The 24,019-nt window shown below is 37.7% G+C and overlaps 3 protein-coding genes across 3 annotated transcripts; all 3 read left to right on the forward strand.

Moving 5' to 3' along the window:
• The first annotated feature begins 1,267 nt into the window (after positions 1-1,267).
• On the forward strand, positions 1,268-3,199 carry LOC139862795 (uncharacterized). Its single transcript, XM_071851425.1, has 2 exons — positions 1,268-1,474; positions 1,628-3,199. Exons 1-2 carry the CDS (start codon positions 1,279-1,281, stop codon positions 3,196-3,198), a joined length of 1,767 nt encoding a protein of 588 aa, XP_071707526.1. The 5' UTR covers positions 1,268-1,278; the 3' UTR covers position 3,199.
• Positions 3,200-8,922: 5,723 nt separating this feature from the next.
• Positions 8,923-20,424, forward strand: LOC139863659 (uncharacterized). The gene is made up of 20 exons (XM_071852268.1): positions 8,923-9,012; positions 9,214-9,273; positions 9,329-9,447; positions 9,554-9,665; positions 9,784-9,861; positions 10,213-10,285; positions 10,364-10,421; positions 10,613-10,708; positions 10,824-10,941; positions 11,017-11,070; positions 11,266-11,706; positions 12,449-12,550; positions 12,616-12,973; positions 13,052-13,165; positions 13,931-14,553; positions 14,639-14,835; positions 15,471-15,690; positions 15,800-15,919; positions 16,467-17,228; positions 17,320-20,424. Exons 1-20 carry the CDS (start codon positions 8,923-8,925, stop codon positions 20,239-20,241), a joined length of 6,717 nt encoding a protein of 2,238 aa, XP_071708369.1. The 3' UTR covers positions 20,242-20,424.
• A 1,181-nt stretch (positions 20,425-21,605) lies between these two features.
• LOC139863660 (WPP domain-interacting tail-anchored protein 1-like) lies at positions 21,606-23,847 on the forward strand. Its single transcript, XM_071852269.1, has 2 exons — positions 21,606-22,200; positions 23,153-23,847. Exons 1-2 carry the CDS (start codon positions 21,606-21,608, stop codon positions 23,845-23,847), a joined length of 1,290 nt encoding a protein of 429 aa, XP_071708370.1.
• Positions 23,848-24,019: the final 172 nt, after the last annotated feature.

Below are 24,019 nucleotides of genomic sequence, written 5' to 3' on the forward strand. Positions count from 1 at the left end.
AGACTGTTCTAGTTTGTAACTACAGTTTGACTTCTAATGTCAAAAGCTGTTGTATTTTAAACTGTAAAATTTATTGTAATTTATTAAATGAATTTTGTTAGCTTATTACAACATTATAATGTCTGACATTCAACTTGATTGTCAGGTAGATAACCAAGACTATATTGAAGCCAGATGACCAAAACCACCAGCTCTGATTGAAGCGTCATATCCTGGCGGATCTAGGAATCGTAGTATCGTAGTTATGAGCATCACTAATTAAAAGTTCAAAAATATTTACACTACTAAATGGTGTCACTAGTTAAAAGCCTAATTTTTTTTTTTTTCACTGGATTGTGTATCTCAGTGGTAGCCGGTGCTATCACTCGCCCCTGTAGGGACTAAACTATTATAACTACTATCTTTTAAGTAGTGTAGGGGTAACTAATAAAAAACGTAAGCATCAAAGTAGTTTGAAGTGTCTTCATTGTCATAAACCAACACAAAAACATCAAATTATAGTTTGAAGTCGTCTTCATTGTCATAACTCATCACAAAAACTTTAAATTAACATTACCACCAAAAGCTCTGAGAAGCATATTTTCACAAGCTTTTACTTTTCTTTCATAGCCACAACCGGCAATTTTGTTGTTGGTCCGAGGGCAACTTAGATAGAAGGTTGAAAACACATAATATCTACAAATAAGATTTAAGGCATTGGGGACAACAACCATCATGTTCTCAATACCTGTTTCACCGTTTACACCACATCACTCTACATCCAAAAAGTCGATTCACCCTAAACCCAACATAATCAATCACATCAAATATCAACCAGACAATGTTGGGGTATGGGTTAAAATTGATCGGAATAATAGCAACGAGACTGTCCAACCTTCGATTAATCAAGTCCCTAAGCCTGATGAATTCCCCGATCTGAACCAATCTATCAGGAACCCTAATATTCCCACAGCCGCCAGATTCAACACCTCATCTAACAACATCTACCAACGATTCAAATCCCATGAGAATGCAAAAAACCTGATCAAGCAATACGGATCTAATTCCAACCAGCATTCTCGTGATAAACCTGAACCAAAAAACATCATATCTTTCCTTTTTTTCAACTTTCCCGACTCCTGGAATTCTGTAAAACTATGGGGTCTGTTCAAACAATTTGGGGATATCACCGAAGTTTACATCCCAAAGAAAACGTTAAAAAATGGAAAACGCTTCGGTTTCGTCCGATACAGGAACATTCCGGAATATCTTGTTGTTTCGATGGTGAGGAAACTCAATATGATTGTTGTTGATGGTATGCTTCTTGTAGTTTACAAAGCTCATGACAGAAAATTGCACAACGTGTCCAATACTCATCCTCCTGTGAACAAACCGTGTCAGAATAATCATCCGCCAACAAACAAGTTCACTGATGATCGCAAATTCTCCGAAGTCACTGCCCCTCAGGCTCAAAATGAATCGAACAAAAGCTCAGGTATAACTAATAACTATCTTAAAACTATAGAGATTAACGTATTGCAAGACGAAAAGCTCAATGATTTACTTGGTCATGCTCTTGTTGGGGTGATAAAAAACATTGATCACCTTATGTATTTTGATGAAATCTGTAAATCGGAAAATCTTATAGGATTTGAGCCTAAATACCTAGGTGGTCGTGATGTTATGCTTATCTTTGATGACAAAAAATTGGCTCTCGATGTTTTAAACACTAGCAAACTGAACGAAAATAGGAACCCCTTGTGGAATTGGTTTGATGACATCCAACCTTGGGATCCTGATGAATACTCCCATCCTGGGCGTTTAGTTTGGGTTGAAATCAAAGGGGTACCGTTTACATGTTGGTTTGAATCAACGTTCAATGACATTGCTAAAGAATGGGGTGAAATAATTGAACAAAAAAATTGTTCCATTGATGAGAAAGGTTCACAAGATTTATCTTCAGGAAAGGTTCTCATCATTACTAGATCACTTGAACCCATTTACGGTCGTGCCCTTATCAATCACGGGTCTACATCTACATATGCTTTTGTTTCTGAAATCAACGAACCTACGATTGAGTTTAACTCCATGGATAACGAATCATCAGTTTGGGATGATGATGTACTATCTGATGATTATGCTTCGGACGAAGAATCCCTCATGGATGGTAACCAAATATTTGAAGGTTATGCGACACAAAAATCGCCAAAAAACATGTTCAATACCAACGACACTAGCGACAACAATTCTGGCACCGAAAATATACCACCTTCGGATGGGTCGTCTTTGTCTAACTCGAAGAGATTTGCTGCCTGCAAGTTTCCAAAAAATCTTGATGACACTAATTCGAACTCTGAGCCTAAAGATAATGGTAATAATGAACATGTTGTTTCATCAGATTATGATCATGTTTCGGAAACGGACACAGGTGATGATAACTTATCGTCCCCTATAAGCGGTAATCAGAACAGTCCCCATACATCCCATGATTTACACAACTCGACATCTGAACCCAACCCCAATCCTCTAAACGAGACTACACCTCCAACCATACCTATTAGCCCAATTCAGATTATGAATAACCTACAATCCTTGAACTCCGCTAAGCCCAATATCGATCTCCATGCTCCTATAACAAACCCAATAAACCTATCTTCTCCTAACCCACCTCATAACGAACCCGTCCCTTTAACCCAACCAAACCACGAAACCAATCCTTCTAATTCTAACTTTGATGGAAGCTGTGATGTGTCAAATAAGGCTGATACAGACAGCTCCTCAGGGATCCCTTCATCCACTCATGATTGTCCAATTAATATTGACGACAATGTGACTTCTAATCCAACACTAGCCGAGATTCGATCTAACGAAAAGAAGAAACGTTTGCATGCGAAGAAAGAAAAAAAGAAAAGTCATCGAACTAGCGACCTTGAATTCAAAAAAATCGCACGGAATCAACCAAAACCGCCTCACCATTCTACGCTAGCTGAACCGAGTAGAAAAGCACCGCAATCCAAATTCCTATATATTAAACATTGTGCACGTAGCGGACAAAAACTGAAATTCGGTCAACTTAACCGCAAATGTAGCTCGACATCTAATCCCAACTCTACACTGAATATTCCCAAAAAATCGGGCTCAAAAAATGCATCTGGAAGCAGCACAAGTACAAATGAATTTGGTACAGGTATCGGAATCCGATGGAATGCGGAACATTAGCACCCTCCTTCATCATCTCGTTCTTTGTAAGTTTTCTAATGGCTTGTATTTCTCTTAATATTCGGGGAGTAGGGGTAACGGGTAAAATTAATTGGCTTAAAAAAATATGCAACTCAAACTGCCCTATCATCTTAGGTCTACAAGAAACAAAATGTGGACAATCTCCTGATTCACTTATTGACTCCTTTTGGTATAATTCCCACTTCAATTTTGTTCAAAAAGACGCTATCGGGGCCTCGGGTGGTCTACTATTGATCTGGGACTCCTCCACTTTTACATTTGAAAGTGCAATTGAAGGTGAATTTTTCATTGCTATCAAAGGAAAGTGGTCTGGATATGCCTCAGACATGGTAATCATTAATGTTTACGGGCCCCATTCACACAGGAAAAAACTTGTATTTTGGGATGAACTCTCAAGACTTGTTGATTCCATTGATATTCCTCACATCATCTTTGGTGATTTCAATGAAGTTCGATCCAAATCTGAACGCCTAAACTGTTTCTTCAAGCAATCCTGGGCCGACAATTTTAATAAATTCATTGATAACTCTAACCTTATCGATATTCCACTTGGAGGTAAGAAATACACCCGCTTGTGTCTCAAGACAATGAAATTCAGTAAACTTGACCGTTTCTTGGTGTCTGAGTCCATCTTAAAACTTTGGCCGAATATCTCCTCAAAATCACTCGACCGTGACCTTTCCGACCATTGTCCTATTATTCTTAAAAACTCTATCGTAGACTTTGGCCCTAAACCCACTCGTGTTTTTAATACCTGGTTGAAATTAAAAAATGCAGACGACATCATAAAATCTACATGGTCACAACCCGTAAGCGGAAACCGCCCTGACTGTATCCTCCGAAACAAACTAAAAAACGTCAAATTTGAACTAAAAAAACTAAGCGCACAACTAAATAATCTAGACAATGAAATTAAAACACACCTCGATGCTTCTAATGATTTTGAGAAACTTGCGGAAATTAGGCCCTTAACAGATCTCGAAAAGGACAAATGGATTAATAACAGAATGCAACACATAGTAAAAGAAAAACAGAAATCTAACATGTTCAAACAGAAAGCCCGAATCAAATGGAACCTCGAGGGCGATGAAAACTCTAAATACTTTCATAATTACATTAAAAGAAGAGTTAACAAAAACAATATCCGTGGCATATCCCTAAATGGTACATGGTCCGAAGAACCTAACACAATAAAAAACGAGGCACTTAAATACTTTGAATCACTTTTCCGCTCCAAACCACGTAAAGGGTCTTGCCCATTCGAAAATGAACCTGACCGCATCTACATTTCGCAAGAAGATAATCTAATCCTCGAATCCCAATTCTCAGAAAAAGAGATCTGGGATGCCCTTAATGATTGCGAAAGCTCCAAGGCGCCTGGACCGGACGGTTTTAACATGAAATTCTTCAAAAAATACTGGTGGTTAGTTAAAGAAGACCTCATTAGGGCCCTAGATTGGTTTTGGCTCAAATCCGAAATATCTAGGGGATGCAATGCATCTTTCTTCACGCTAATACCTAAAAAATCCAACCCTATTGGCTTTAACGAATATCGACCCATATGCTTAATCGGAAGTTACTATAAAATCCTCACCAAGATTCTCGCTAACCGTCTTTCAAAAGTTATCCATAAAATAATCGGTGTTGAACAAACCGCATTTCTAAAAGGCCGTAACATTCTCGATAGCGTTCTAATTGCAAACGAAATTATCGATGAACTTAAAAGAAAAAAGCAAAAAGGCCTCATATTCAAAGTGGACTTCGAAAAGGCATTCGACTGCATCGAATGGGATTTTCTTTTCGAGACCATGGCATGTATGGGATTCGGACGCAAATGGATCAGTTTCATCCATGCATGTCTTTCCTCTTCCTCCATTTCCATCCTTATCAATGGTTCCCCGACGGCGGAATTCTCTCCTGAAAGAGGAATTCGCCAAGGCGACCCTATCTCTCCCTTCCTTTTCATCATCGCGGCCGAAGGTCTAAACATCCTCACTAAGCGTGCTATAGCAAACGACCAATTACGAGGGATTTGTGTCGGGCATGATAAGATTGTGTTATCCCATCTCCAGTATGCGGACGACACAATCTTCTTTGGTGAATGGAGTAAACGGAACGCTAAAAACGTGTCCAAATTACTCAAATGCTTTGAAAACATATCGGGCCTAAATGTTAATCTCAAAAAAAGTAATTTATACGGAATTGGTGTTGCACAAAATGAAGTTGATGCTATGGCTTGCTACATAAATTGTACGGCCGGCACAACTCCTTTCACTTACCTCGGACTTCCCATCGGCACCCTCACTACAAAAGCCTCGTCTTGGAAACCAATCATTGAGAAGTTTGACAAAAGACTCTCTGACTGGAAAGCAAAATCAATCTCTTTTGGCGGACGACTAACCTTAATCAAATCCGTATTATCTAGTATCCCTCTTTACTACTTCTCCTTATTCCATGCCCCTTGCAACATCATCAATTTACTCGAAACAAAAAGACGCAAATTCTTTTGGGGTGGGTCCGAAGCGGACAAAAAAATTAATTGGATCAAATGGGAACACATTCTTTTACCTTATGATAAGGGTGGTTTAAACATTGGTTCATTATCTTGCAAAAACATCTCCCTACTTTCCAAATGGTGGTGGAGATTCCATAACGAAAAAGATGCTCTCTGGGTTAAAATAATATCTAGCATTTACGGTCCGGGTGGGGGGGGGGGTTTGCGCTAATGTTTTATCTAGAAATGTTTCAGGTAGCACAATTTGGAATGAAATTATCAAGGCGGGTAATATCGCGGACAACCTCGGGACAAACTTCACCAAGTCTATCACCAAATGCATTGGAAACGGAACCGACACCAAATTTTGGCATGACACTTGGTGTGGTTCCGAAAAATTCAGCAATCAATTTAGAAGACTATACATGCTTGAAAGCAACAAACAAGCTCTGGTTGCCGATCGTATCACGTCACAAAACTCTACTTCCACCGGATTATGGAATTGGTCGAGAAACCCATATGGACGTACCCTCAACGAATTAACGGAACTCAACAATCTTATTGCCTCCTTTAATTTAACTGATAAACCTGACACTTGGAAGTGGGCCTTAGATAACGATGGTATCTTCACAACAAAGAAACTTGCTTCTATCCTCGACAACACCAAACTCGCCACTCCACAACACACCTTCAAAACTCCGAAAAACAAACTTTTACCCCAAAAAATTAACATATTTATCTGGAGATTAATTTATGGTAGAATTCCCACTCGCATTGAACTAGACAAACGTAATGTTGACCTTAATTCGCTTCTTTGCCCATTATGCAACTCACACGTCGAAACCATTGAACACATTCTTTTTCTTTGTCCGAAAACATCAAGTGTATGGCTATCTATACTAAAATGGTGGAACCTTCCTTCTAACACCCTCACCACCTTTACCGACATTACCATCTCGGAGCAACCGTTCCCTACGTCGAAATCCGGTTCATACATATGGCAAGCCACTAAATGGGCATCTACATACATTATTTGGAAACATAGGAATCTTAATGTCTTTAGCAAAAAGGAATGGTGTGTTGCTACAATTTTAGCCGAAATCCAATCACAATCTTACGCTTGGATCTCCAAAAGAGCAAAGAAGTCTATAATCGATTGGCATCAATGGCTCATCAACCCATCATCATACACCTCGGATCAACAAAGAACGGGCATTGGCTAATTTACTTCACGTCCTAAATAGTCCTTTTGTACTCATGCTTCTCCATGGATAGGTCTTTGCATTTTGTCACTTGGTTAAACGGATAGTATTAATCAACTTTGTCACCGAAAGTTCGGTACTGTTCGGTTAATTCTATCCTACTTGAATCCTCAAGTTCCGCGGTGTCAAAATGTGTGATTTATTCATGAAGGCGGCATTTGCTTTTTTCCGTTATCATCATATTGTATAGAATTTATAGGGCTTGTAACTTTCCATTATATAAATAAAATTTCTTGCTTTTCAAAAAAAAAAGGCATTGGGGACAACTACCCCCTTCCTTAACTAGTTCCGTCCATGCGTACCGTTAAAAGGATCATATATCGCTTAGGGGCATTTTTGAGATTTAACCAAACTAGGTGAAGGATCTGTCGCACGTTGTGCGGGTCCCCTCTGTTTGCAGGAACGTGTTTTGACGACATGTTTGTTGTATGTGTTTGGTGTTAACAATAATTGTGTTTGAAAACACATAATTTCATCGTTATAATCGGGACTCCTCTTTATATGCAGTAACGTGTTTTGACGAATTGTTTGTTGTATGCATATGGTCTTAACAACAGTTGTGTTTAGAAGTTTATAATTTGTTACATGCGGTTATAAATAAAATATTGATCTATTAATGTTAAAAAATCGCCGTTTAAAAAAAACAGTACAATATTAGTACAATATTAGACGTTTTAATTTAACATTTTATTTATAATAATTTGTTACAAAAGTTGGACAAATATAGAAAGTGATGAAGTGTAGAATGGCTATTTTCCATTACATATACTACAAACAAACATGTAGTGTGGTTGTTAGAAATATGTACTTAAAAAAAATAGAGGGATGTGAGGTATGTGTCCAAAAATAAATGTCAAATCATCATATGGGTCAATGGGTCGGGTGCTATATCCTCAAAGGAGCTGATTCGCTCACTACTAGATTTTAGCCATACACCAAAGGTGCATTAAAACATTGTACTCTACAATACTGTAATGCATATTTTGTAGTGTATGGTAAAATTTGGTGGTGTACGAATCAGCCCCACCTATCACCAAGTAGTGCTTGAATTATAACTGAGGGCATTTTGATAATTTGATGTGATACATGTTTCCCATTGGCTATGGGCATGGTTGCAAAAATCGTGAGAACTCGGCGAGAACTCGGAATTTCATTCCTGGCGAAAACTCGTTTTAAAATCGGTCAAAAAATCGGTCAACGACCAAAAATCGGTCAAATCTCCAAAAAAATCGGTCAAATCTCGAAAAAATAGGTCAAATCTCGAAAAAAGGTCAAATCTCAGACAAATCGGTCAAATCTCGGTAAAATCGGTCAAATCTCGGAAAAAACTCAATAAAATCTCGAAAGTCAACGAAAGTCAACCACCGATAACTCCCCGAGTTCTCCGAGTTCTCGTTTTGGAGACCCTACCGAGAACTCCCCGAGAACCGATTTCTATAACCTTGGCTATGGGCATTACTTAAAAGAGTAAAACAAAATAAAAAGAAAATAGTGAAATTACATTTCAATCCAAAATGAACTCCAGCCAACTTTAAGAATTAAAATTAATTAATATATTTAATATATTTATATAATTTCAAATTTACGATGGCAAACGAATAACATGCCGATGCTCCGCTTTCGTCACAAATACCGGATAAACTCCTAATTTGGAAGACTATTATCGCTCAATTACAGTGTCAATTAAACAATAACTGTTTTCGTATTCACAGAGACTAATAACGCAGATGCAATCGGAACAACAAATTATGGAAACTGTTTGCTATTGATAAAACGAAGCTAGGGTTTGTACGCCAATTCAGTTTTATTTACAATTTTGTGTATACATTGTAGTTTTGACTGTAAACAATAATATCAGGTGCGGTTACAGGTGTGCTGTGAAGCGAACATGTTGATTTTAACGTAGAAAAAGAAGAAGTTAGATTTGGAGGTTTAATTAGCAACAAAATGGTGAGTCCGGCGAAGCTTATAGTTGACGCGTTGCTACAACGATTTGTTCCGCTTGCTAGACGTCGAATTGAAACGACACAATTGCATGTACGTATGATCGTTTGATGTTAAACTTGAGGCATTAGGTTAGCTCGATTATTTGGAGGTTTAATTTAGCGATCACGATATGATGATCATTACTTGAAGCTAATGATCACTGTTATAAAGTTGAAAACACTTATATTATTGTGATTTGTGCTTTACAACTTTGTTTGAAACTGCTATAATCGCGATAATTTGATTATGTAGGTGTTGATAATCACAATTGTTCATCTGTCTCATGCATGCTTAGTTGCTTATACCGAAAAAGTTTGTTTAGTGGATCTTCTGATGAATTTATTGTCAAATTATGGGGGAATTGCAGGATGGACAATATTTTAGGCCTTCAGATCCTGCGTATGATCAAGTGTTGGACTCATTAGCTTTAATGGCACGACACATGCCTGTTCCTCTTCTTGATGCGCTTCTTCGATGGAGAGACATGTGAGTTATTTTCTGTTTAATATAAATGAATGTGATCCTGTGAAGAATATGTGCTCATATTTATATGCAGAATATTAACTATATAGTTACTAATTGGGGAAAACAGAAATAAAGATGAGTCTACTGAACAAAACAGGATAGTATATGACGTAATAAGCTTGTTATGGGTATCAAGTTCCAATGCCAAAGTTAAATCAAAAAATTACGACCTTAATTTGGTGAGAGTTAAATGAAGGTCTAGCACCTAATTTGCTAAAGAGAGTTTCATCAATGTATATCACACTTCTTCAGTCCATTATATCTCTGGCATTATAATAGATATATGTTCTTACACAGTTGCTTATGCTGTTTTCTGGCTTCTTTTGCAGTGAATCTCCAAAAGGTGCAAATGATACGTCTACAATCCAAAAAAAGGTTTGTGTGGCTTTATATATAGGTGTGGGTCATCTTTAAGAAGACTTTCTAAAATTGTTTCATATTAGTTCAGAATCTTAAAGTTCGTTATATTTAATAATAGAATCGATCCACTTCATATCAGAAATCATTCTTGGTCCTTCTTGTGACTTCCCATTATGTGAGTAATGAGATGGGGTGGCCTATAACACTCCTTGTCATATTGGATTTCGAAACTTATAGCATATGCATGGCCTTATCGCTATCGTCATATTATATATGATTTATGTGACAAGCTATCTAGTGTTAACTGTTTGGAATTTGCTTGTTTGTAAGTATAAACTTATATAATGATGCTTCTACTTGTATCAGCTTGCTGCGGAGTGCATATTTTGCTCGGCATGTATTCGCTTTGTGCAGTGTTGTCCACCTGAGGGACTTACAGGTTTGGCATGTGAAACATTGTGTATCCCTGTAAGTCAAGTCAATTGGTTCTTAACTATATTACTTTCTGTTCTTACAGAAAAACACTGGATTGGACTTGAACATTTTGTTTTTGATTGGTTGATCAATGCTGATAGGTAATTTCAAGTTAGTTCAGAAGCTTCAACATAAGTTATCTATCTATGGCTATTTTAAGCTCGGTGCAGTTTATGTCATGTGGTCTACTGGTCTTGTTGTGTTTATGTGATTAAGTGGGTGGTTAAGACAAGTTATAATTTGCATGGCAGATTCTTTTAAATGGTCCTAGCTAAAAATTTGTAAATTGCAGGGTTGTAAGTCAGGTTGAATACCCCTCATTGGTTAATTTGCGTGGGCTTCTTCTAGACTTAGTTGCAAAGCTTGTAGGTGCTCTATCACAGATCAGGTAACTTGTACCTATAAATCAGTCTTGAAATTGCCAGTAATGGAGACTTCAGTGAATCAAATTAAATTTGCAGTTAGTTTTAGTAGTTTAAGAACGTTTAGCTTCTCCTTATTAGGTTTAGTTCTGTAACCGAACGTTTTTTCATGGAACTGAATGCCCGTCGGAGTGATACTGGTGGTGCTCGAAGTGAAACCCTTAGTATCATTAGCGGCATGCACCATTTAAGGCTTGGGGTATGTGGCACATACTCCTATTTTATGTCATTTTGGTCAATTAATTGATAACAAGATTGCAAAATTCATTACCAGGGGAGTACTCGGTGGGTACTTTTCAGGGAGTACTCGGCAACTCGGGGAGTACTGGTATGTTGACCAAGTTTGAGTTTGACCGAATTTGACTGATTTTCGGAGTAATCCCGAGTTTAGGATGAGTTTTGATCGATTATCCGAGTAATCCCGAGTTTTGGCCAAGTTTGACCGAGTTTGCCCCGAGTTGCAAAAACCGAGTATACTCTGACTAATTCCGAATTCTGCAACACTGATTGATAATATATCCAGGTCAAGACCGAGGGTGGTCTTAATGCATCAGCTTCTTTTCTAGCAAAAGCGAACCCTCTTAATCATGCTCCAACGAAACGGAAAAAAGAACTTCACCATGCGCTTTGCACTATGTTGTCAAACGTTTTGGCACCAGTTGCAGATGGCTGTAAAGGTCAGTGGCCACCTACTGGTGTGCAACGTGCACTTACTGTGTGGTACGAAGCTGTTGCACGTGTAAGGATGCAGATCAGTCATTGGGCAGATAAACAAAGCAAGCATGTACCTGTAAGTTATAAATTAATGGTTTTGTGGTTCCTTTTTATTACATTTCCTTTATACCTAGCAAACGGGTCAGGTTGGGTCGGTTTGGCCGTTTGGATAACGGGTCAAAATGGTTTTGGGTTGAAATTCCTCATGGATCCAACGGGTAAAAATTTTAAACAGGTTGAAACGGGTCAGGTTAGGTCGGTTTGGGTAACAGGTCAAAAGGGGTAATGGGTCAATGGGTCAAATAGGTCGAAACAGGTCATATACTTTTACATTTGATTTGTTACATTTATTATATAGTTTTAGTTATTATTATCTATTTTATATATATATATATATATATATATATATATATATATATATATATATATATATATATATATATATATATATAAGAAAATATCAATATACATAATAATTGATATAACCATTAATGCTTCCATATATGATTTACGGATGAATCTTGTTATGCTTGACCCATTTGACCCATTCACAAGACCCATTAGACCTGTCTCTATTTATTGAACTTTAGGGTTTAATACCCATTTGACCGTTCTTTTTTATTTTGTATAAGACCCAATAGGTTGAAGAAAAGCTCATTGGACCTTTTTTTAAGTTTTGGTTTACATTGTCAGGCCTAATTTTTTTAAGACCCAATTGACCCAAAAAGGTTTGACCCATATGACCCAAATTTGAGAGTATGGGTCTCAATTGCCAGGTTTACTTTCCTTTTTCTAGGTTGCAATATCGACCCATTTACTAATGAATGGTCGATTTCAGTTATGTTTATCTTTAACACTTTAAATGGTTATCATATATATCATTCTTAAAGTCGCGGTTTGAAAGCTACACAATATGTATTTTAATGCTGAAAAGCTTCATATGTTCAGTTCATTTCACTTGGATTGATCCTATAAATTGTTGTTTGTGTTAGGCCGCTTACCCTTTAGTGACTTTGCTTCTCTGTCTCGGTGAACCTTCCGTTTTTCTCGGTAACTTTAGTCCACATACGGAACAACTCTACAAGTATCTTAAGGTAACTTTACTCCCACACTGTTTCTCCATTTTATTTTTTCAGATGAAACAATATATTTTTTACAGGATAAGAACAACCGGTTTATGGCACTGGATTGTATTCACCGTATTTCAAAGTTTTACTTGAGTGTTCAGGCGAAGTCCCAACCATCAAACAGGGTATGGGACTACCTGGACAGTGTGACGGCGCAACTTATAACAATTCTTCGAAAAGGGATGCTTACACAGGATGTTCAACATGATAAGCTTGTTCAGTTGTGTATTACTGTAGGGGAACATAATCTTGATTTTTGCATAAACCATCTGATATTGGAAATGCTTAAACAAGATAGTCCAAGTGAAGCGAAGATTATTGGTCTTCGTGCTTTACTTGGCCTATCAACGTCTACAACAAATGAGCACGTTGGTCTGGAAATTCTTCACGGTAATTAATCTTTTGTTTGCGTGGTTTTAAATGTTTCTTTTCGATCTTGCATTAACTATCCTTGGTCAACATTGGTAGCTCCTGAGTTACGCCACTACATTCCGAAAGTAAAGATTGCGATCGAGTCTATATTGAGGTCATGTCATAGAGCTTATAATCTGGCTCTACTCACTTCTTCAAAGACAACTATAGGTATTCTTTCAATGGCAAGGTTTCAAAAATATCTACTCAAGTACTCGGTCAGGACTTTTGAGGGAGTATTCTGGAGTAATCGTTTGGACTTTTTATACATTTTAATAATAAAGTTTCAAAATTATATGTGTAAATATTCAAGAAATCCCTAACCATAAACGTTAACATAATTGTCTAGAAACACAAACATAATATTCATTTGTTCAAGAACTCTAAAATTCCATTTTAAATACATATTAAATTAAATGTTGAGCGATACCAACTTTGATTGTTTTTGACTGACTAAATCCGACTTTGACCAACTAAATCCGAATTTGACTAACTAAATCTGATTTTGACTCATTGACTGGTGTTGATCAATCAATTACTCGGATTTTGGAAAATCTGATTGGCCGGTTCCTAAAAATAAGTAATCGGGAAGTAATCGGCATTAATTGGGGAGTTTTACAACACTGGTTAATGGTATATAAGATCGTTGAGTTAATAACTATCTTGACTATACGTGGCAAACGGTTCAGGTTGGGTCGGTTTGGGTAACAGGTCAAAACGGTTTTGGGTTGAAACGGATCATGGGTCAAACGGGTAAAAATTTTAAACTGGTCCAAACGGGTCAGGTTGGGTCGGTTTGGGTAACAGGTCGAAATGGATAATGGGTCAAATAGGTCCGAACAGGTCGAAAGCTTGACCCATTTGACCCAAATTTGAGAGTATGGGTCTCAATTGCCATGTATAATCTTGACCTCTAATGAAGCATATGTTATGCAGATGCTATCACCAAGGAAAAATCACAAGGGTATCTTTTTCGGTCAGTTTTGAAGTGTGTACCTTACCTGATTAAAGACGTTGGTAGAAATGATAGAATAACTGAGATGATTCCCCAACATATGATAAGCATCGATCATGGTGTTCGTGAAGAGGCAATTCAAGCACTCAATCGATTTGTAAAATTTATTGTTGACCGTAGATTTGCAATTGTAAGAGGTGTGATGAACTTCATCCTACGGCTCCCAGACGAGTTCCCTCATCTCATTCAAACGTCATTGGGACACCTTTTAGATCTCTTGCGTTTATGGAGATCTTGCCTTTCGGATGAAAATATTGAACGTGATGCTTCAAATACAAAGCATGTACAAATGAACAAAAGATCAAAAAGATCTTCTTTTAGTAATGGAGAACCAATTGAATTCCATGCTTCAGAGATCGATGCAATTGGTCTTATTTTTCTTTGTTCCGCTGATAGTCAGATCAGACACACTGCGTTGGAGTTGTTACGTTGTGTGCGTGCTATACGCAATGATATACAAAACGTTTTATTATTTGACAAGTTGGATGTCACTGTAGATGAAGCTGACCCAATACTTATGGTTGATATATTTGAGGAGCACGGGGTACCTTAATTGACTTTGTTTTATTTTACTGAACCTTTTTTTTAATGTAAATTGTTAATTAATGTAGAAATTATGGATTTGACAGGATGACATCGTTCAGAGCTGCTATTGGGATTCCGACCGCCCGTTTGATCTCAGACGAGAATCTGATGTTGCACCGTCTGATATAACACTCGAGTCTTTGCTTTCTGAAAGCTTTGATAAGAACAGATGGCCTCGGTGTCTTAGTGAGCTTGTAAAATATGGTGCAATGCTCTGCCCACGTTCTGTTCAAGAAGCAAAGTAATTAAAAGTTTATAAATTACATTTTCTAGTCTCATGCACTGTTGTAAAAGTCGGCCGTGTCGGCCGATGCGTCGGTTAGGGGACAAACCATTTTGTTTCGCCTGAAAACGTCTAAAAAGTCGGTCAACGCTAAACAGTCGGGTCTGAGTCGGTCAAAGTCAAAGTTAGTCAAAATTTTAATATTTTTTAAAATTAGATTTTATGGCTTATTTCTATAACTTATGAGGTTTTCCCTGTTCGGATTACCTGGGAAGGGCGAGTAATCCGACATTCCGACCCATACTCTACTGTACACAACCCATCAGGAGTATTCCTAGCTGTTTTCAACCCTTCCCTGGCCACCCAAAGATTCGAACGTGAGACCTCTTGCAAGGATGTCAGGGCCCCAACTACTGGTCTAACTTGGGATGGTTATGCCTTTTATCTATATTTATAAATTATTTATATTTTTTTATCTAATTTATTTATTACTAAAAGTCAACATTAGTCAACGCCAGACTCAACCCTGACTCGACCGTCCCTCCAAGGTCCCGATCGACTCGTCACCGACTCGCGAGTTTTACAACCTTGGTTTCGTGTACTATTCAAACATGGAACGGTTAATATTTAAATATAAATAATTATATTCTCAGGGTACAGATTACTAAGCGTCTTGCGCTTCTTACACCCGTTGAATTGGGGGGAAAAGCACATCAGGTACAGGATGCAGACAGCAAACTAGAACAGTGGCTGATGTATGCAGTGTTTGCTTGTTCTTGTCCACCTGGAAAGGAAGGAGCTGGTGCAACAGCAACACGAGAACTGTTCCAACTCATCATTCCCTCATTAAAATCTGGTTCTGAAGCATACGTTGTGAGTACTGCCTACGAACTTTGTATCGACAAAGAACTAAACATACATTACGGTAGAAGTAAATCAGTAAAAAGCTCTTTTTACTATTATACTTTCTATTCTGTTTCAGCATGCTGCTACTATGGCTCTTGGGCGTTCACATCTGGAAGTGTCTGAAATAATGTTCAGTCAACTCGCATCTTTTATGGATGAAATTTCTTCTGAAACCGAAGGAAAAGCGAAATGGAAGGTATGTGTTTGTACCATGGTTACAAACGATGGTTGAGGCGGCCGTTGCTGCGGTTTGGTGACTAGCCCGTCCCGTTTCATGCAAAAACGTTTCATTAGTCGGTCAACGATAAAAAGTCGGTCAAAAATCGCTTCTTTGTATGGCCTTGTTTTAGTGTAAATGAAAATCCCCACCCCTTTAAATGTTACCTGGGAAAAATACCGACGTACGTATTATCCCTTAAAGATAAATTAATAAATACGCTATATAAATACATAAATACACTTTATTAATTATAATAAAAACACTATTAAAAACCTGTATATTATTTAAACTAACACCTAATCATCTTATCTGTAAATCATTTATTTTTAAAATATCAATGCTTGAAATATTTGTATTTTTATATTTGATATATATAAATTTAAAAGTCAGTGTTGGTCAACGTCCGCGTTGACCCTGTCTCGACCGACTCGAACTTAAAGGTCTTGACCGACTCGTCTCCGTCTCACGTTTTTTTTCAACCTTGGTTCGTACTTATTTAAACATCTTTTCCTTATTGATCCAGAGTCAAAAACCTCGCCGTGAAGAACTGCGTATCCATATAGCAAATGTATACAGAACCGTTGCAGAGAACATATGGCCTGGCATGTTGTCCCGTAAGCTAGTTTTACGTGTACATTACCTAAAGTATATTGACGAAACATCCAGATTAATCTCAACTTCATCTCTTGACAACTTTCAAGAGATTCAAACTCTTCGCTATGCACTTGCATGCATACTAAGATCCCTGGCTCCCGAGTTTGTCGAGTCCAAATCAGAAAAATTTGATCCCAAAACACGAAAACGCTTATTCGATCTTTTTTTCTCATGCTGTGATGATTCTGGTAATATATCAAGTCAAGATGGCCTGAGTGATTACCGGCGTGAAGTTGGACGTTACAAGTCTAGTCAGCACACACGATCAAAAGATTCAATAGATAAATTAACGTTTGACAAAGAAGTATCTGAACAAGTTGAGGCGGTTCAATGGGCTTCCATGAATTGTATGGCTTCCTTGTTATACGGCCCTTGTTTTGATTCCGATAATACAAGAAAAATGAGTGGCCGAATCATTTATTGGATCAATAGTCTCTTCATCGAGTCTGATACCAGGTCTCAATTCGGTTATTCACCTACGGATCCACGAGCTCCATTTTATGCTAAACGGATAGGATCTACTGGGCGTGATAAGACAAGAGCTAGTCAATTTCGTCTTTCCCTTGCCAAAATAGCCTTAAAGAATCTCATTCTTACAAATCTAGACCTGTTTCCTGCTTGCATTGATCAGGTGCGACATATATATAGTTAATGTATTGTATATAGTTATGTTTTTTAGTATAAAATGTTCTATTTTTTTTTTTTTTTTTTTTTTTTTTCAGTGCTACTTATCTGATGCTGGTGTAGCAGATGGATACTTCAGTGTATTGGCTGAAGTGTACATGCGTCAAGAGATACCTAATTGTGAAATTCAACGCCTTTTGAGTCTGATTCTGTATAAAGTGGTGGACCCATCAAGACAAGTTCGTGACGATGCTCTACAGATGCTCGAGACACTATCTGCTCGTGAATGGGCCGAAGATAAGATCGACGGGTCAGGAAGTTACCAGGTTGCAGTCGTTGGTAACCTTCCCGATTCCTACCAACAATTCCAATACAAATTATCTTGCAAACTTGCAAAAGATCGTCCCGAGCTGAGTCATCTTCTTTGTGAAGAAATCATGCAACGACAACTAGATGCAGTTGATATAATTGCACAGCATCAGGTACTAACGTGTATGACACCTTGGATCGAAAATCTCGATTTCTGGAAACTGCAAAATTCAGGGTGGAAGGAAAGATTGTTAAAAAGCCTATACTATGTGACGTGGCGACACGGTGATCAGTTTCCAGATGAAATTGAGAAGCTTTGGAGAACTATTGCTAGTAAGCCGCGTAATATTCGTCCGGTTCTTGATTTTTTGATCACTAAAGGAATCGAAGATTGTGATTCGAACGCGTCAGCCGAAATAAGTGGTGCATTTGCTACGTACTTCTCGGTTGCTAAACGAGTAAGCTTATATCTAGCTCGTATCTGCCCACAAGGCACAATTGACCATTTAGTTTACCAATTGGCCCAACGTATGCTTGAAGAGAGCCTGGAGCCGGTTGGGCCCCACAAGAATGATCTCAATGAAAATTATATATTGGAATTTTCTCAGGGTCCCACAGGTGTAATTGATAACCAGCCTCACACGTCATCTTTTGTTCGAGGATCTTTAGATGGTCTAGTAAGGAATCTAAGTGGAAGCTCTACCTCGAGGACGAGTCGAACCACGGGTCGAACCACGGGTCGAACCACTTCAGCTTCGGTGCTCCATATACCTCCCGATGTTACGTTTGGACGGTCTATTCGGGTTCGTAGTTCGGCAAAAAATTCTAGAAGCCGACATCTTTCTAGAGACAGTGCAGATTATCTGATTGACACTCCAAATTCTGAAGTTGAAAGTCTGCATAGTAGTGGAACTTACGGTTTTAGTGCTAGAGAATTGCATAAAGCGTTACAAGGACATCAACATCAACATTCGTTAACCCATGCTGATATAGCGTTGGTTCTACTTGCGGAAATCGCTTACGAAAACGATGAAGATTTCAGGGAACATTTACCGTTACTTTTTCACGTCACGTTTGTTTCAATGGATAGCTCAGAAGACATCGTGTTAGAACACTGCCAGCGTTTGCTTGTTAATTTGTTGTATTCTCTCGGTGGGCGTCATCTCGAGCTTTACAATGTTGAAAATAGTGACGGAGAAAACCTTCAACAGGTTGCGAGCTTGATTAAGTACGTTCAATCAAAACGTGGGACCAAGATGTGGGAAAATGAGGACCCCACGGTTATTGAATTCAAGCTTCAAAGTGCGGGTTTACTGTCGGCTTTGGTTCAGAGTATGGTGGATGCTATATTCTTTCAAGGTGATCTTCGAGAGACGTGGGGAGCTGAGTCACTTAAGTGGGCCACGGAGTGCACGTCGCGACACCTGGCATGCCGGTCCCACCAAATCTATCGGTCCCTTAGACCTAAAGTCAACCACGATGCATGTATATCGCTACTCAGATGCCTTCATAGATGTTTATCGAATCCCGTACCGTCAGTTTTGGGATTCGTTATGGAGATTCTTTTGACATTACAAGTTATGGTCGAAAATGTGGAGCCCGAGAAGGTGATTTTATATCCCCATCTTTTTTGGGGATGTGTGGCTATGATGCATACAGACTTTGTTCATGTTTATTGCCAAGTACTCGAACTATTCGTTCGCGTCATTGACCATTTGACTTTTTCCGAAAGAACCACGGAATACATTCTTCTTTCGAGCATGCCAAGAGACGAGCTTGATCACAGTGTTATCGATATTGACTACCGAAGAATGGACACACGATATTCTGACGATTGTTCACCATCTGACGCAAAGGTTCCAGCTTTCGAAGGTGTGCAGCCTTTAATTCTCAAAGGACTCATGTCAATCGTGAGTCACGATATCTCAATCGAGGTTCTATCACGGCTAACCATACCCTCGTGCGATTCAATCTTCGGGGACCCAGAAACAAGACTTTTGATGAACATAACCGGCTTGCTTCCATGGCTGTGTTTACATCTAAAGCCAGATGCGGTTACGTGCTCGGACCCCACTTCACCTATATTACAACAATACCAAAAAGCTCGTTCAGTTTCGGTGAACCTGGCAATATGGTGTCAGGCAAAATCATTAGACGAATTAGCTACCATCTTCATGGAGTATTCACAAGGTAGAATTAAAAGCATAGACAATTTACTTGCTTGTGTGGCCCCACTATTATCCAACAAGTGGCTACCGAAGCATTCGATGGTGGCGTTCGGGCATTTACTGAATCTTCTACAAAAAGGGCCCACTGAGTATCATCGTGTGGTTCTTCTTATACTGAAACAATTACTTCACCATATATCAATGGATGCTGTTCAGAGTCAACATATGTATGCATTGATTTCACAGCTTGTTGATAGCAGTTTGTGTACAGAGGCACTAAGTGTGTTAGAAGCTCTTTTGAATAACTATGGATCCATGCCTTATGATTCAGATTATTATGAAAGTAGTGTTTGTGGGATCGATGAGTCAGCATTTATGACACGTGGCGTACCATCAACTGAATCGAGTATTTCAGCTAAAGATTTGGCTTTGCAGAATACACGTTTGATCCTGAGTCGGGTGCTTGATAATTGTGCACTTGGTCGGAGACGGGACTACAAGAGACTGGTACCATTTGTGAATACCATTGGTAACCCTCAATGACTTAGTCTTCGCATCATTCAGTTTCTTTTTAACAGTGCAGTAAATTTTTGGAGTTTTTAGTGTTTGATTGATACTTTACTCTGGCACAAGATTAGGCCTCCTTTTGTATAGTTCACATTTTTTTTTTAATCGTACATTTAATTCGACAAAATCATGTTTAGCTACCGTATGCTTGAGTTTTGAGACAACCAAGATCGTCTTTATTGAATCTTGGAAATGGTATAGGATTGTAGAACAGTTTGTGCAGAGGATTGAACTCCAACAAGCTTCAGATGTCCTTGTTTGTTAATAAAACTAATCTTCATCTACAAAATTTATTAAAATCCACTCTAAAGAATTAGCCAATGACTAACTAGATACCAGTTGTATTAGTAACATTACAATAGGCTTCTAAAAAATCTACAAATTTGAAAATGTTATTTATACTTGAAAAATGTGATTCACACTGACCATACAAATGTCATTCATCTAATTTACCTTGGGTAAAAAGTAAAGGCTTGTTCAGTTTACGTGGGAACGGTTATTAATTTTTACTGAGATGTGACTATGTGAGATGTATGCGATGTATCCGGGTTATACTATTTCTGATTTATTACCATTGAGTTTTAAATTTGAGATCTCTTATCACCCATTAGGTCATCTTGTGATGGTTTAAAAAGTAAAATTTATTTAATATATATTTGAAGGTACAAATTCTTTCATCAATCTGAATATTATTATGTAAAGATAACTTTTTCCTCGTGTCAAATTTTCCAACTGATTACCAGATGACTTTCTTAGCATTACAAAACATAAATTGCAAAAATATTTAAAAATTAGGAATTTTACAACAAACTGGAGGGTTATTCTTGTAAATGTTGGAAATTGGGGGTTATATAGTGAAACTAAAACACCCACCTGTGGTTATGAATGTCAAGTTCCAAACATTAACAACGAATGCCATGAAATGAAATCTGCAATCCCAAAAAATCTCCCCGCCTTAATCCATTAAACTTCTGATTCAATTATCATAAGGTATGTTGATTCATTGCACAAATTCATATTTTGTTAAAATTTTCATCTTCAAATTCTTCGTAACATGATGCATTATTTATACGATGTTTGCATATTTTCGTTACTATTTTATCATTAATAACACAAAAGGTGGAGACTATAACGTCAATTGTATTCCTGGATGATGAATGAAGTCATGTTTTTTATCTTCTTTTTGAGGAAATTTAAGATCAACATCATGTCTTTCCATATAATATTATATTTGTATTAGATATGCAATAGCATTTTAAATGTTCATGATCGAATGATCAATTTACAACCTCTGATGATTTTATCAGGTGTCGAATTAATCTAATCTGTTACATCACAAAATGGATCACTTTAGCTTTGGTTATGAGCCATCTTCGGCTGCTGCATCAGTCTATTCTTGTAGACCAGAATCCGAATTCAAAACAATGTCTAGAAGAAGCTCATCTGTTGCAGACACATTTCAAGAATTAGAAAGTGTTGGTGAAGTTGTTACACGTTTTGAGCTCGATATGGCTTGCGTTTGCGAAAAATTGGCTAACTTAAACTTACTCTTGATGCATATGGAATCAATTGAGAGTGAATTTGAGGCTTTTGTATCTGATATAAATCCAAACATGAGTGATTTGGAATTTAAAGCGCTCGAATTTGACTTGTTATCAGGGTTTCTAAATTCTGAGGTGAAAGTGTTGGAAACTCAAATTTCTGATTGTCAAAATGACGAAAATAATATGCAGGAGTTTATATCTTCAAGTAAGTACTTGGGAGAAACTTCTATGGAACAAGAAGATATGTTGCGCGATTCAGAAAAGTCATTGCAACAGTCGATGAATCAGTTGTTTGAATTAAAGGCACGAGCTCAAATGTTTGAAAACAACGTGGCGAGATATACAGGAGGAGAAACCCGTAAGATTCTTATACCTGAAAAAACCCGAATTTGTATACCCGACCCGTTTAAATTTAAATAATGTATAATATGCATATTATACATTATACATATATTATAAAATAAAATACTATGTATATTTCTTGATAATAAGGGATGTAAAACTGATAATATACATATGCTAGTAAGTAAATGGGGACCCAGATATTCGTGGGGATACCAGTTACCCGCTAATTAGTTTTAAATGGCGACGCGTCGGGTATGGGTCCATGTTTGGGACGAGTTTTTTTAATCGGGTCCGGTTACGGGATTACCCATACCCAGCCGGATGTCATATATTCTAGAACATGACAATACTGTATGCATTATTCATTTGATGAGCATATGTGCAACAACGGCTTTAGTTATTGAGTCGACAACAAGCGTCGATTTATTGGCGACTTGACTGACTCTTAGAGCCTAAAGTAAATTTCAGGCAGAATTTAAAACCCATGGAAATTTGATTTTACCATTTTCATTCTCAATTTTATTTTTGATTTTTATTTTTTTGTTAAATTTTTTTTCCTACTTATTGGCTGGAGGTCCACTCGGAAGCAATCTCTCTATCCGTCGAATAGAGAGATGGATGACTTTCTCTATTTTTGAGAGTGTTTTCACTCTGGGCGTAGAAATGACTTGTCTTTATTCTCGGATAGGGGAAGAATTGTCTACTTCTCACCTCCCACATACACCATTTATATGGTATTGGGTTTTGTTATTGTTGTTGTATATGTGCAACAACCCGACCTACATGAGTTTATAAGCTTAAAGTAGTGACTAGCTAATATCTCCTACCATTGTTTTTAGTTGAAACCTGAAAATATCCATTTAGTCCACTGTTATAACTGCAAGGGGTGATAGCCTCTCGGGGGGTGACAGACACGCGATTCGTGCTGTTTTGGGTAACTTTAAGGGTCGTTTCAATATGTAAATAATATATGTTTATTTTTAAAAATGTGTTTTTAGGTACGGACAAAGACGATTCAGTGACTTCAGGCCGGAACAACGAGCTGCCTGAACTAAAAGACAAAATGAACCTGCAGACTATGGAACATCAAAGACATATTCTGAGGATGCTTGAAAAATCATTAGAAAGGGAAATCGAGTTTGAGAAAAGGGTGAACGAGTCGACTCAAATTGAAGAAGCGTTGACAATGAGGTTGCACGCTTCAGAACAAGACGTTATTTATGCCGAAGAAGAAACTGTAGTCACTTTGGAAAAGTTTTACGAAGCTGATCATTCATCCGAAATCTTAATGGGAATCACTAAAGATCTGTTAAATAAAGTTAATATGTTACAGCCTGCTGGTAAAGTTTCAAGCTTTAAAGATCAAGAAAATGCTTACGTGGCAGGGCGAAGAGTGTCTATGAAAAATGAAAAGGCAGTTAAAGATTTGAGAGATCGGCTTGCTAAGGCAGAACGAAAGGCTGATATTGCTGAAGCGAAATGCAAGTTGTTGACTGAAATGAGTAATGAGCGTAAGTTTTCATCTGATCAAAAGATGGTTTATCTTGAACAAAAGCTGAAGAATACTAAATATAAGCTAAAACTTAGCAAAAGTCGAAAAAACAGTTTCGATGACATGGAATCGGTGGTGGTGATGATGGTCGGAGTGCCCACGGATGATTATTACAGTTATGCGTTTCCCAGGTTTCAGTGAAACATTATGTTGTTAAACCTTGTGTATGTATATTCACATTTTCTTGAAATTTAGGCAGATGTTCAAGATTAGGCTAGTTTGATTAGGCTAATATCATCTTTTTTTGGAGCCTTTTGAAGCAAGAACATGTGATCCATTTGTGTATGTGAGATTGAAATAAAGAATGATGCTG

This window comes from Rutidosis leptorrhynchoides, chromosome 8, assembly GCF_046630445.1.
Source record: "Rutidosis leptorrhynchoides isolate AG116_Rl617_1_P2 chromosome 8, CSIRO_AGI_Rlap_v1, whole genome shotgun sequence".
Classification (NCBI taxonomy): Eukaryota; Viridiplantae; Streptophyta; class Magnoliopsida; order Asterales; family Asteraceae; genus Rutidosis; species Rutidosis leptorrhynchoides.